This window comes from Lepisosteus oculatus, chromosome 5 (assembly GCF_040954835.1).
Source record: "Lepisosteus oculatus isolate fLepOcu1 chromosome 5, fLepOcu1.hap2, whole genome shotgun sequence".
Lineage (NCBI taxonomy): Eukaryota > Metazoa > Chordata > Actinopteri > Semionotiformes > Lepisosteidae > Lepisosteus > Lepisosteus oculatus.
The window spans coordinates 37,065,353-37,079,343 of NC_090700.1; the positions used below are offsets into that span (position 1 = coordinate 37,065,353).

Sequence of the window (13,991 nt, forward strand, 5' to 3'; positions counted from 1 at the left end):
AATGTCCTGTTATGTGGGCCTTGGAGAATGAATGTACAGTATTATCCTAGCAGCAAGACTTACATTCCGTTATTTGTGAAGAACAGGTTTGAGCAATTAGGCTCTTCACATGTCCATATTCCCCACAGATCTTCAAAGCCTCTGATAATCTAGGTTCTCCTCTTTTATGGACTGCATAGACCATTTGGAAGCCCTGTAGAGGAAGCAGTGTTTTAAGATCACTTGAGGTAGATTGGAGCTCCTTAAAAACATACCTCAGGATGTCTTTACATATTTACAGAGCTTTTAAAATTACCCTGAGATTTTGTTTATAGTACTTCATGTGCTGGTGCTAGGTTACTGCCTGACCTTTAACCCTGGGCTGACCTTTCTGGTCCCATTCATCCTCAACACCCTCTAATAGATCATCTTGAAAAAAGGCCACCAGACAATACAGGGATTTAGTTCTTACAGTTACAGATCTTTAATACTTAATAATACCCCTTTAATACTAGACAGTAGAAAAGGTACACACTGGCTATATTCATAAACTGTTCTGTCATGTTAATTCTACCACTCAGTTTTTGAAATCGAAAATACATACCCTAATGTTACAAAACAATAATTAAGCATGCCAGTAAAAGTTTTATGACTGTGGCCCAGTGAATGCATGCTGTTTTAGCCTCTCTGGCTAAATTCTTGTCTGTGCTTTCCTGACATTTTTCAGCATGCAGGAAGATGTAAAGGTTTATTCCATTCTGAAAAGAAAAGACACAGTGCTAGGTTACTGTGTTCCAACAGTGTTTTTGGCTGTGGAGGAGGTAGAGATTATTTGTGTGTGTTGGTGTACATAAGGCCTTTTTGGAAAGCTATGGCAAATGAACCTAAAGGTGGGTGCAGCCTGCAGGCTTGTGTGAAAGGTTGTCTTACTTTTTAAAGCGCTATCTACTTGGCACTGGAAACCATCCTTGAGCTGAAGGATAGCCACAATAAGGACCTAAAGCAAGAACATGCCTCGCCAATGACCCCCACCCCCCCATTCCCGCCAGCCCTGGGGGACTTGCAAGCACAAAAGTATCTTAAGAATCACTGGAGTTGCTTGGTTATATAAGCATTAAGTTATCTTATTCGAGGGAGTGCTATCTGGGCCTAGGTGCTGGTGTTCTAACCTGTTGAATGTCAAGCCTCATGAAAATCAGTACAAACACTGAAAGGAACCTGAATGCCCTGCTAATATACTGTACAGAACAATTCCTTCATGCTGTTCTTGTGGAGAAGGACCGCAGATGGACTGTTCGTCAGAGGAGCGTAGTTTTGAGCAATGCTTTGAGACAAACCACCCTGATGGACATCTGCAAATGTGAGGAACAGTGTTGTATTAGTTGTGTACAACAGTCCAACTGATGGAGTCCTCCCAGTGTGATGGTCTAGTCACTACAGAAATCCATTCGTAGCGATTGATAAATGCAGTGCACTACATTGCAGGCAAATTTGGAAAGCTCACCCTCTGCTTGCAAGCTGGTCCTGGCAGGGCAACCTTCCAGCAGGACTGTACTTGTCCTCGTGCCGCTTGTGCCATGATGGCTTCCTTGTGTGATGAGGATATGATACCCTGCCAGTCAGACGTGAGCCCTATCGGACGTTTGTGGGATGAGCTGTTATACTCGGAGACCTGGGGACAGGTACAGGCCTGTCTGGGCTCTACAAGAAGAATGGGACAGAATCCCACAAGGCAGCGTGTGGGAGGTAAAGCATGCAAGTTGAGCTCGTAGTGCTTCCAGAGGTGGCCACGGGTTTCTAGCCTGTCGATTTCACAGTAGACTCATGTTGATTAGTGCTGTTGATGATGCTTTACAGCCCCATAAAAAGGATTGACGTCTGTCCAATAAGTTGACAGTTCGCCTGCTACCAAAATGTTTCCCACTTTTCTTTGACTCATTGAATTTTCAATTCAATTCAAAATACTTTTTCCATTCCTAAGGACTGCAATTTGTGTGGTAAGCAGTGCACGATGCAACAGATTCCAAATACAACTGGTAAAAAAACACGGAATCACAACATTTCTAAGAGGAAAAAAAAAAGCTACAAAAGGACGTGCATTGCAAGGACTCTATGCTATCCTACAAAATAAAATAATCACTTTGTTAGGTATTTAAGAAAGTATTAAAGTACATGTATATAGAGGGGGCAGAGATCACATTGATAAAACTCATTGTTTGCAAGCCGGATGGCCTCTGGAACAAAGCAGAATTTTCCTCTGTGCTTCGTGAACTGTGGACAGCGAAACCGTCTTCCTGGAGGCAAAAGTTCAAAAGACTGACGACGAATAGAAGAGTCTCCAATGTTGGCGTAGGCCTGCCTCTAGGTCTAATGGACAAAATTAGGTTCATATTTTGAAGGTGGTTTGTCTTTTTGACTGAATATGTGAACCAGCAGATAAAAGAAAAAGTTAAATGTTTTTGATAAAAGAGCTTTTAAATGTTGATAGAATTATTCTTTGGTCTCCAAAGGAACAACGGCAGCGGTGTTCTAAGTGAACTTGAGTTTATTGAAAAACACAGTGCCCAGATATTTGTAACTGTGAGCTCACCATGGATTGTTCTGCAGTATATTTGCCCGAATAATAGGTTGTGCAATACAATTACCATAAAGCAAAAAGAAAATAGATGGGAATCCAGTTATTCCAAATTTTGCATTCTTGGAAAAGTCTGGTATGAATTACATAGAGCTGGGATTTCTGGTTAGCTTCGGTTGTGGATGGCTGTAATCCAATTGGCATTCTAGATCACTTTAAATCAGAGTTGTCCTGCAGGGCTAGTGTGTCTGCAGGTTTTCTAGTTCTGCTGAGGGAAGTAGCAGCACCTGAGGGACTGGGGGAAGCTATTAGTGCTCCAGTTAAACCAGTTGATTGGGTTTGAGAGCTGAGTTGGAAGGAAAATCCACAACTGTGCTGGCCCTCAAAGGACCAAGATCAGACAGCCCTGCTTTACATCATCTTGGGACATGTGAGGGAGGGTGACATTGATCTAATGGTGTTGTGTTTTCACTTGTAAATCTGTTAATGATTTAAAGGACCTTACACAGTTCAGCACATGAGTGATCAGAGCTTGAAAGAGATTAGATTTAAGGGTGACGTTACAGGATAAACCATATAATATGGGCTCTGTATTAGTTCATTAGGATATAATAGTGTTCTGGCTCTGAAGGCGGAGCCTTTTTAGTGTGGTATTACCCCATCCTTTACAAAAGTACAAGTTCCACTTGTCTGCTCCAGATTTCACTGTCTTTCAGGAATAACCAGAAAGCAGTGTCATTGTAGGCTCAAGTCAGTCCTCCCAGCATGCAGACAGCTGTTTTTTTGCTTATTTGATTTGTTCATTCAGTGTCATTCCTTGGTTACTGGTATACATTTGGCTTCTGAAAGTCGCATCCATTGCTTGATCTACATGCATAATCATTTTCACAGTTTTGGACCTGTCTGAAGTATTGTCCGACTGAACGGACAGAAGGCAAAAGAGAGTAGTTGGAGTTTTGCTTGCTTTGAGTGCGCTGGTTCCAAGAAATGTTCACCCAAAGCTGCTGTAATTTACATCCGGTCGAGTGGAGTAGGAGTCACAGGCAGAGGACAGCACAAGAAGCGTTGACAGAAAAATACTGGGTTTTGACAGGATGCTCCCTCCGTCTTTCTGCTCTCCAAGAATTCCTCCGCAGAGGCAGACAGGAGCAGCTGCAACTGAGTCTCGACTCGAGTCGGAGCGCCCTCAAGGACGTGTCCTGAGTCGCCATGGGAACTGCCCCGTACCTCCCAGCTTGCATAATCCAGGCTGACAGGCTTGCTGGGGCTAAATCTGGAGATTAGCATGGATGTCATCATCTTCCTTTAAATCATCTGCCAGTGTATGATCTCTGTCTGATCATAACATCAGGGGTTTTTCTTGCCCAACATGAAGCAGCTACAGAATGGGGTAAAATGTTATACTTTCGGCAGTATTTGACTTTCACACTAGAGGCCAGACCTGATGCAAAAGAAGAAATGCCATAAAGTTACTGATTTACAAACACTAATAACTGTGTTTTTTGTACTGTAGAATTTCACTTTTTTATGTAATCTAGGGTTGGATCCTTTGCAGACAACTCCAGGTTCTCTTAAAAAGAATTTTTAGAAAGGCATGCGCTAACCCTAGTGATTGTTCAGCTCTTCGATGTAGCACAAAGAAATCTCACAAACTTCTGTTTTTTTCCATTCCACCCCCCCAGCATTGCCTTTCATCTTGCGGCCAGTGTAAACGGCACAGATCCAAACTGCAGGGTCCATTTGTGTCAGTGCAGCTCTGCTTGTGTGCTCTGTGCCAGTCCTAGGAGCTGTGCTCATGCACTGGGAAGCGTCTGCCTTTGGAAGTGCTCAGGCTGCTAGTTGAGAAACTGAACAGCAGGGAGCCATCAAGAAAGCAAGCTAAGAGTCTGTGCGCTGCAGTTGTGTATGGAGCACTGAACAAAGTCACACTGCAAGAGTGCGTCCATTCGCTATTCCTACCATTGAGGCTCTCAGACTTTCATGGTTGTGTTTTTCTGCTACCACATAACTGAATATTCTTACTGCTAACATTGTGTGATCCACTACTCATTTGGCTGTAAAAGGACGGGTGTTGTTCACTATGCTTGGTGCATCCTGGACTTGAAACAGAGTGATCACTTCACTTTAACCATGAACTGTAAATGGGTATTGTTTCTTTAACTGTGCTTCGAAGTGGTAATAAAGTTCGTTTGAATGAACTGATTAAGACAGGGTGTCAAAGCTTGCAGTCTAAGACTGTAGATGTCTGTGTGATGTCTGCGTGAGCCCTCCGGCTTCAGTCTCGGTCCTTTCTGTTGGACTTATTCCTTTCACTCCCTGTCTGCCTGCAGTCTGTGACCCTGTTACGCCACTCCTGCCGTCCCCTGACAGCTCCCTCCCTCTTACGAAACGGGTCTTCTTGTTCTGCCTGCAGATTATCAATGGGTGGACAGCCGCTTTAATTTCAGGCTAATCGGCTCTTGTTTAGTGTGGGGCGGGGGGTCTGGGGGAATGAATAAACTCTTTGGTTCTTCCTAATCTCTGCAAAGCTGGAGATTTTCAAAGATTTAAAAGTTTGGAGGTTGTAGAAACGCACTGTGAAAACAGCCTGCTTTAGAAAGGGTTCGAGTAGGTAGCTGCGTCAGCGTGCGTGGGCTGCAAAAGGAGCAAGTAAAGGTTTATTCCGTGCTGAGAAGAAAAGAGACAGCGATTCGGCTGTGGAGCCTTCTTGAGCCAAAACATTGTGTCTCTTTTCTTTTCAGCATGGAATAAACCTTTAGTTGTTACGTCAGAAATTGATAATTTTCTGTTTATTTCCAAATTGTTTTGCGCCAGTACTGTAGATTGGTCGAAATGAACATCCTTCAGGAGTGCCTTCCGGAATCTTCTGTACAGTTGTGAGGCCTGTCCAATAGAGGATTGCAGACAATTTCGATGGCATTGAGGCCCGAGGTCAGCTTAATTGGCAGCCTTGAGGATCTGAATGCTACTAAAGTTCAGTTTTTAGCAAAGCAATTGCAAAACACATTCCATTGTTCTTTAACCTCATCCTCACTAGGAAGGGGGGTGTCTGTTCAGACCAGAGTGTTGCACTGGTTATTTCCTTGGTCTCAGAGCAAATAGGAAAAGTAATCCTGAACAAATTGTTTAAAATTGAGAGTCAGTAGGTAAGTGGGTAATTCTAAAGATATGAGGTTGCTGGTTAAAAATATTGGTTTTTAAATTTACAGTACAATCTTTGTGTTGAGGTAAAGAATATAATACTTGCCCATGAAAAATCCAGAAGCATTTTTGTTTGGTCTAGTGGTGCTACACCAGCTACTGCCTGAAATAAAATAAAAATTAGAACAGTTAATGTGTGCTCAGGTATTAATGTTACAGGGAGGTTACAAATTTTCCCCTGCTCAAATTAGGTTGTATTGATCCTTGGGGGGATGAAGGCAAATACAGTACAGCTGCCTTGGAAAGCAGTGTAAGATTTCTATTTCGGTGTGAAGACCAATGCTTTTACTTTCACTGGATGCTGCAGTTGAGTCACCTCTGCTCCATTTATTGTGTCCTTACTTTATTACTGTACTTAATTAGCCTGTGGCGATTCATAGCCCAGGACACACCGAATAGTGACCCTCCAGGTCTAATTAGGACGAGCCCTGGGTCCTGCTGCTGGATTGGGGTGAGCTCTAGAGTGCGCTTGCCCTCTTTGCATTGCGGCTCGGGGGCTTAGTGCTGCTGCCTCACAGCTTATCAGTCCTCGGTTCCATTCTGAGCGGGGGTGGCTTGTGTGAGGAGTTTTCATATTCACCCTGTATCCACGTGAGTTGTCTCTGGATGCTCTGCCTTCCTGCATCTTTGCTTTTGAGGCTGGAATGCTGTCTGGCTCTGAATTGTACTTGTGTGCTTTGTGTGCCCTGTGATGGACTGTTTTGTCCAGAGTGTAGTTCTTTCTTAAGATTAGATCACTTAAACAATATAGGGATTTGACTTTTCGCAAACCCCAACATACTCTCCATGATACACAGACACACAGACAGGGAGAGAAGCTTGGGGTCAGAGCGCTGGGTCAGCCATATATAAGGTTAAGGGCCTTGCTCAGGGGCCCAACGGAGTAGGATTCCTCTGCCGGCCACGGGATACGAACCGGCAACCATCCAGCCACAGGCACAGATCATTAGCCACAGAGCCACCGCACTGCCCCTGTGTCTTGCATCTGTGTCTGCACCTGTTTGCCAGTAGAAGCAAGATATTGGACTAGAATATATTCAGCTACCCCAGATCTTACGTCTGAATGCACACCTCACTGCTGCCCTGTCTTTCTCAGTGTCTAAGGACAGAGAAGGCTACGCTCACTAATGTGTACAGATCAGCACGCAGCATAACCAAGGAATATGGGAGAAGGTTTAGTCAGATACTGTGAGCAGACAAAACAAGATATTCAGACCTTGGCCATGGACAGGTGTTATTATATGGAGACCCAAAAGCTCTGATCTTCGTTCTCAGATGTGCCTGTACGCTGTAGACCAACTAACATTTAAATGAACATGTAACTATTATGAAGATGACTCTCTGCTGGCACATGTGCATGCTTAGAAACTGTACAACGTCCTCAATAGCTAGCAAAGTTACATGTGCACGCAGACAAGACTGCGTGATAACCTACACAGCCTGCACATATGCCCTATCAGAGTTGCAGATAGAGACACAAAGGCACTCCAGCAAGTCAAAAGTCCCAGATGGATCACTCTGCCTCAGAAAGTGCAAAGCCTCTCACTTCATCAAGAATGAGACTACACACACATATACTGTCACGCATCAAACAAGGGTCATTATTGATGATATGGAGAAAGAGCATCACATGACATCTTGATTTTAATGCTGATGACGTTTATTTCTTCTTTTTAGCAGTTCTTTTATAGGCAGAGAAACTGTCTCAAAAGCATATAGACTGCATGCTTTGATAAGATCTTTCACACATTAACCCATGTTGTGCTTCTGACTGTTTTGAAGCTCCTTTTAAGTTTTGAAGAGGTGGCAGGGCAGTTCTGGTGTTGATGTCGTCTTAGAAAAGTGTGGTTTTTTTGCAGATAGCTGCTGAAGGTCACCTAAAATTGGTTTGTTGGGGTTCCTGAGTAACTGGTGAAGGTGCTTGCCTTGGTTGAGCTCTTTAATCCAGGTGCTGTGGGTTTGAGCATGGATCTTCTCACTGGTTGACTGTGACCAGATGCCCCAAGCAGTGTTGCACTTGCCTGAACGCAGCCTAGTGTAAGAGTGGGACTATTTGACCAGGTGTCTCTGTAGCTCTGGCGGGCTCGTGATGCTGTAGGTGATTGCTGCACCTCTCCTCCCTTCAGCGCTGGCCTCTTGCCCAGGGCTGTGCTGCTGGGACTTGTTGAAAGAGGGGGAGCATGAAGGAGGGCGCTCCCACACCTCCTTATTCTCCCCTGTTTGCGGGTGCATGCGCCAAGATGTAATTAGTCATTTAATTCCTAAAGCACACAATTGGCTATTCCAAACTGCTTGGGTGTAGGGTAAAAATCATGATTTTAAAAGGCGGTTTCTGTTTTCTTTATTTTTGGAAACAAAAAGTCCAAATACTTTCTTCTAGTTCATTTAGACATTGACGTGCAGGAATCGCTATTCACACTATCTCACAGACTGTCCAGAATAAGAAACAAGGCACGCATTTCATGCTTGGACATGAAATCTTTACAAATGGATTTTAGGCCGTCAGTGCACAATTTTAAATCCCTAAACTATTCTTTTGCAATAATCTTCCTTCCCGGTAGCAATAAAAGGTCTGTAAATATGTAAAGACATCCTGAGCTCCATCTTTAAGAAGCTTCTATTTCATTTCAAGTTGGTGTTGTTCTGAGATGGAAGATGTCACAAGCTCGGTCCAACAGCGGATACGTTTTCTTCTCCATAAAGCTTACCTGGGTGCACTTAGCAAGGAATATCTCAATATTATAAAAGCAAATGATGATTTTCACGGCTCTTTAAAAGTTTCAGTACAGAAATGTAAGCAGGAAGGAATGTGTTAACTTGCAGAAGGCTTGGGTTTGAAGTCAACAAAATTGGGCACGGCGTAAAAAAAAGACCCAGCCCACGAATCCGACGGCCTGCCTGTGTGTGGAAGTGAAGCAGGGGAGGTTTTAGGACTGAAATCAGGAAGCACGTCTTCACTCCGGGAAGGTTGTGGGAGGTTTGGAAAAAGTGTGTAGCTGATTCCCAGGGGTCCGTCTGGAAATGGCCGTCTTTGGAGGGGTGAACTACGAGCAGCTGAATGGACTCGTGACTTTCTGTCCCAGCAGGGCGGCGACGGCGGCGCCATGACGGAAGGAGCTGGCCGGTAGTGGGGAAGACGCGTGCCATGGCAGGGCTTCAGCCCGAGGGTCTGGGAGTCGGCACCGAGGACCCAGGGCCTGCAGCCCGGCGCGTGGGAGAGACGACAGGGGTGGGGGGGACCATGGTCCAGGAGATTCCGGCAGCCCACCTCGACAACGGGGAGGTGTCACAGGACGGACTCTCCTCGCTGGGCCTCAGCCCGGAGGGGGAACTGCGCAGGACTGTGGCCGGGCCGGAGGGGGAGGAAGGGGGACAGGCAAGCGCGGGGAGCCCGCACCAGGGGCCCGAGCTGGACATGTGCTCCCTCCAGGTAGCAGGACTGCCAGGAGCCCACGCAGACCTGGGGGACTTGAGCAGCCAGGCTGAGCTGAGCTCTGCTGAAAAGGGGAGCATCAGGAGCATAGAGCTCAGTGGCACTTTGGACGGGACCGGACTGGAAGGGACCCCCAATGGCTTGGTGTGGGACATGCACTCACCGGAGGGGGGCCAGGAAGACACCCCAAAACTGGAGGGGGACAGGCTAGAAACAAGTACAAACAGCTATGGAGCCACCAGCCCAGACAGCCCTGCCCCTTCCAGCAGCTACACAGGTACCGCATTCTTCCATAGCTCCCGTGTGCAGTGAATGTCCTTAGTCCCTACGTTGTTTTATAATGTTTAACTTTATTTTTCAAGTTGATATCTCACATTTGTTTTTGTGTTGCTGCTACAAGTCATCAGTATACCCCAAATTGTTTTTTTTTAAGTTATCCCTTTATTCCTGTAAATAAGAAAAAGCGATATTCTGTGTGGAGGGGGAATGGTGGGAATTGTGCTTTGTGCGTGATCGTCTGCCTCAGACCCTGAGGTACCAGGGCACCCGACGCAGATGTCGCTGGTGTTGTCTCCATCTCACGCATCAAGTCTGCCTGTTTTTACCTGCAATGGGGCTCTGTATTGAGCGGGTGGTTGTGAATTTCAGTCTGTCAGTGTCGCCGTCTCTGTCTCCCTCCCTCCCGCCCCAGACCTGTCCCAGACGTCCTCTCCCTCTCTGTCGGACCAGCTGCGGCTGGGCCGTGAGGACGGGCCGGGCTCGGGCATCAACGTGGAGTGTCGCATCTGTGGGGACAAGGCCTCTGGCTTCCACTACGGAGTTCACGCCTGTGAGGGCTGCAAGGTACTGCTTCCCACTGTGGGCAGGACCCCCGGTCACCACGGAAAACCTGCCCAGACTTCCCAGCGTCGTGGAAAATAAAGAAAAAAACACTCGCCGTAGTATGAGAAAGTTCCAGAACGCCATGCCATAATTTAAATTCACGGTACAAAACAGTACCGTGGCTATGTTTTGTGATCACATTGCCAGTGAATGTTAATGATTAACCGGTAATAATAATAATTCCTCATACTTTTATAGCACTTTTGTGGACACTCCACTCAAAGTGCTTTTACAGGTAATGGGGACTGCCCTCCACCACCACCAATGTGTAGCCCCTCCTGGATGATGCGACGGCAGCCATGGTGCGCCAGTACGCTCACCATACACCAGCTCTCAGTGGGTGTGCTTAAAAAAAGGAAGAAGTAGGGGCTCCAGGACTGGCTTTTACAGTCTGGGGCTGTTTAATGAAAAATCAGTTTGTCCCACATACATCTTAAATGAAAATAGTCTGTTTATAGGAATTATTTATATATTGAAATGTATTTGGTTGTATTGTTAATGTTTTCATTTATTTTGATAGTTATTGAACTATAAGCATTTATGAGCATCAGTAAGATACGCTGTTAATATCTGTTGACGTCTGAATTAAAGCAGAGCACGGCAGAACCAGCATTCTGGTCTTCCCTTTTCTCCTTCCGTTATTCCTAGACATGAATTCAGCTCCTTCCTTTCCTAGGGCTTTTTCCGGAGGACGATCCGGATGAAGCTGGAGTACGAGCGGTGTGAGCGGAGCTGCAAGATCCAGAAGAAAAGCCGCAACAAGTGCCAGTACTGCCGGTTCCAGAAGTGCCTGGCACTGGGCATGTCCCATGACGGTCAGTCCGCCACGCAGCGCTGCCGCCGCCCACAGATCCTGCTTTACTGGCCTGCTTTTTTTGCGTTTTGTGTCCCTTAAATTCAGGACACAGCTGTTTTCCCGAGCCCTCCTTGAACAGCCTGGTTCCGACCCATCCACAACTATTTTTGTGTTAAAGAAGCACATTTGTCTTGAGTCATTTCTCTACAACCATCTGCTCCCCGTTTCATTTAACTCTGTACATATCTGTCAAACACTGTTGGGTGCCTCCCCTTTGAAAACCATTAGCCAGATCTTTCAGTGTAAAGCTATAAAAGATGCTAGAGGTCCTTCAGGTAGAAGACTTTAACTAAGGTTGTAGATAGAGATTGCAGGTTCTCATCTGGGCTGTGCTGCTCTCAGATTTGGGGCAGATGTATTCAGTGGGTGATGCAAATATTTACTGCTGTTTAGGTGGATTTACTTGCAAGCCACTTGGGCGAGAGAAGGCACTCCTGGCAGCGCCATCACCAAAAAAACCTAAAGCATGTTAGAACGTTGATGATGGGTTTTCATCCAGCTGCTGTCTGCAAGTGCTTTCCTTCTAGCTTTGTGCCAGAAAGTCTTAGGCCAGCCCTTCTCTTTCCTGTCCTGGTGGTGCCGAGTAGCTCCTCACTTCAGCTCATATGACCATATTATCTAAACTCAAAACAAGCTGGCAAGTAAGTGAGGGGGGTGAAATGGCAACAGTTTAAAAAAAACTAGACCAGAGTCTTTACCGATTTGTGTCTGCGGCCGTGGCAGCGATCCGGTACGGGCGGATGCCGGAGGCGGAGAAGAGGAAGCTGGTGGCCGGGTTGCTGGCTGGCGAGATGAACGTGCAGAGCCCCGGCGGCTCCGACCTCAAGTCGCTGGCCAAGCACGTCAACAACGCCTACCTGAAGAACCTCAACATGACCAAGAAGAAGGCACGCAGCATCCTGACCGGCAAGACCAGCTCGAACCCGGTACGCGCAAGGCCCCGGCACAGATCATAAGAGCATGAGGAGTTTCCAGACCAGAGGAGGTTTGGCCTGTGTAGCTCATTTGGTTGTTAGCAGACCATATTGTGCAACCGAAGACTTGCCGCATTAAAATAAACTTCACAGATGGTGAGGTGATGTGATGTGGTGGAGGCGTCCAGGTTTTCTAGTGCTGTGATAAAGATGCAGCTGGCTATGTCTGGCCCAGAGGTGCTCCTTGTAATGCTGCAGAACTCTGTTTACTTTATAAACAAGAACCCAGAGTGATTTATAACTTTCACGCAGTACTTGCAAAACAAAATTGTGTGCTGAATTCTTTGTTTTGTGTTTTTATTTGTGCATTGTGCAAATTTTTAACTTTTTTAGTCATTTGACATTTCAGAAGGTCAGGAAACAGAAATCTCAAAAAATGTAGAAATGTGTGAGCATTTTCTTTCTATATGCATCTTTTCCTGACTGTGGTACGACTTCAGCTATCGGTGAATTGTGGGCATCTTGTCTCTGCAGCCCTTTGTGATCCATGACATGGACTCACTCTGGCAGGCGGAGAATGGGCTGGTGTGGAACCAGCTGATCCATGGGGCACCCCCCAACAAGGAGATCGGGGTGCACGTGTTCTACCGGTGCCAGTGCACCACTGTGGAGACTGTGCGGGAACTCACGGAGTTTGCCAAGAACATCCCCGGCTTCGTGGGGCTCTTCCTCAATGACCAGGTGAGAGGTCATAGGTTATTGGGAGCACACTCCACCTAAAGCTGTACGTAGCCCAGTAATCATTGCTGTAGAGCCTAGTGTACCCCAACCAGCATTAATGCTTATGAATTATGTTGTGGTAGGGTTGCCTGGGCACATAGGTATAGAGCCAACAAAGACTTTACAAGCCTAATCAAGATACACAAGACCAAAGTTACAGATGGGGGAGTTCTAGTTTGAAGAGACACATGGTAATGGTATGTACTGTGTAACATAAGATGACACAAGGTCAAACCACAACACTCTTTTTAAATTAAAAAAAACCATGACCGAAAAATGAAAATGTGACTGCAGGGGTGAGCTTTTTACATTGAGGTGTAGGAGCTCTCTGTACAGTTAGTGAGAGTTAAAGGGTCCTTCTAGACAGAATGGCTGCACAGAGGAATGTTACTTTTCATGCTCCTGTATAGATGTTTGTCAGAGTAGATGGTGTACGAATTATTATGGATTTTCTGTGCTAGGTGTAGATAAGCTTACAGCTCTGGATACAGAAGAGAGAAGATGCCATTTGAGGCTGTGGTTCTGTGCAGTTTGACTTGTTTCCCTGGTGAGGGGGTAATCTGAGCCCTTTGGAATGGTTGTCCTCCAGGTCACGTTGCTGAAGTACGGTGTACATGAGGCCATCTTCGCCATGCTGCCCTCGCTGATGAACAAAGACGGGCTGCTGGTTGCCAACGGCAAGGGCTTCGTGACGCGGGAGTTCCTGCGCAGCCTGCGGCGCCCCTTCAACGAGATCATGGAACCCAAGTTTGAGTTCGCGGTCAAGTTCAATGCCCTGGAGTTGGACGACAGCGACCTGGCACTCTTCGTGGCCGCCATCATCCTGTGTGGAGGTGAGACTGGCCAAGGTGGAATAACACACTCTGATACGGTGTCAGACTGCCAGACAGCAGTGGAGAGTGAGCATTGGACAAGACTCCATAGTGTTTTCAGTACCTTGTAATGCCACTGAGGGCTCTGTTCAGAGATTAGGTTACAGTCCTTTACAATCCTAGGTGTCTTAAAGGGCCAGAGCCTTTGGTGTTTTTTGTCGTATTAAATGAATCGATTTATTATTATTATGTATGCCATATCCAGTGCAAACTGGACTTGCCTTCTCTGGCCTTACTGTGTAACTGCAGAACTGTTTCAGAGGTATCAGGGAGCTCATATTTATTATAATTTTGTTTTAGGGTTACACCTGTGTAAATTAAAGATTCCCCTTGGTTTTACAGTATCAGAGGGTCGTTTCACAGATCCTGTATTGCAGTAGCTCTAGGAATTCTTACCTGTAGTGTCACTGTATAGTTCAGGATTACTGAACAGGGACTGTGAAAAAGCTTGTAGTGGCTGATTCTTCTCCCTTTTAAGGGAGAGCAGGAACCTTAACGC

General features: G+C 46.0%; 1 protein-coding gene across 6 annotated transcripts in view; it reads left to right on the forward strand.

Annotated features, from left to right (window-relative positions):
- The window catches only part of ppardb (peroxisome proliferator-activated receptor delta b), a 32,545-nt gene that overhangs the window by 9,037 nt on the left and 9,517 nt on the right, over positions 1-13,991 (forward strand). For 4 of the 6 annotated variants that reach the window (XM_015342778.2, XM_006628435.3, XM_015342779.2 and 1 more), the window contains exons 2-7: positions 8,842-9,465; positions 9,880-10,031; positions 10,747-10,885; positions 11,650-11,852; positions 12,375-12,581; positions 13,210-13,453. In XM_015342778.2, the coding sequence (XP_015198264.1) occupies positions 8,901-9,465; positions 9,880-10,031; positions 10,747-10,885; positions 11,650-11,852; positions 12,375-12,581; positions 13,210-13,453 (1,510 nt within the window). In that variant the 5' untranslated portion in view covers positions 8,842-8,900. Of the gene's footprint in view, positions 1-4,251; positions 4,491-8,838; positions 9,466-9,879; positions 10,032-10,746; positions 10,886-11,649; positions 11,853-12,374; positions 12,582-13,209; positions 13,454-13,991 lie in introns of those variants that run through there. The other 2 variants (XM_015342777.2, XM_015342775.2) reach the window with 2 other exon arrangements.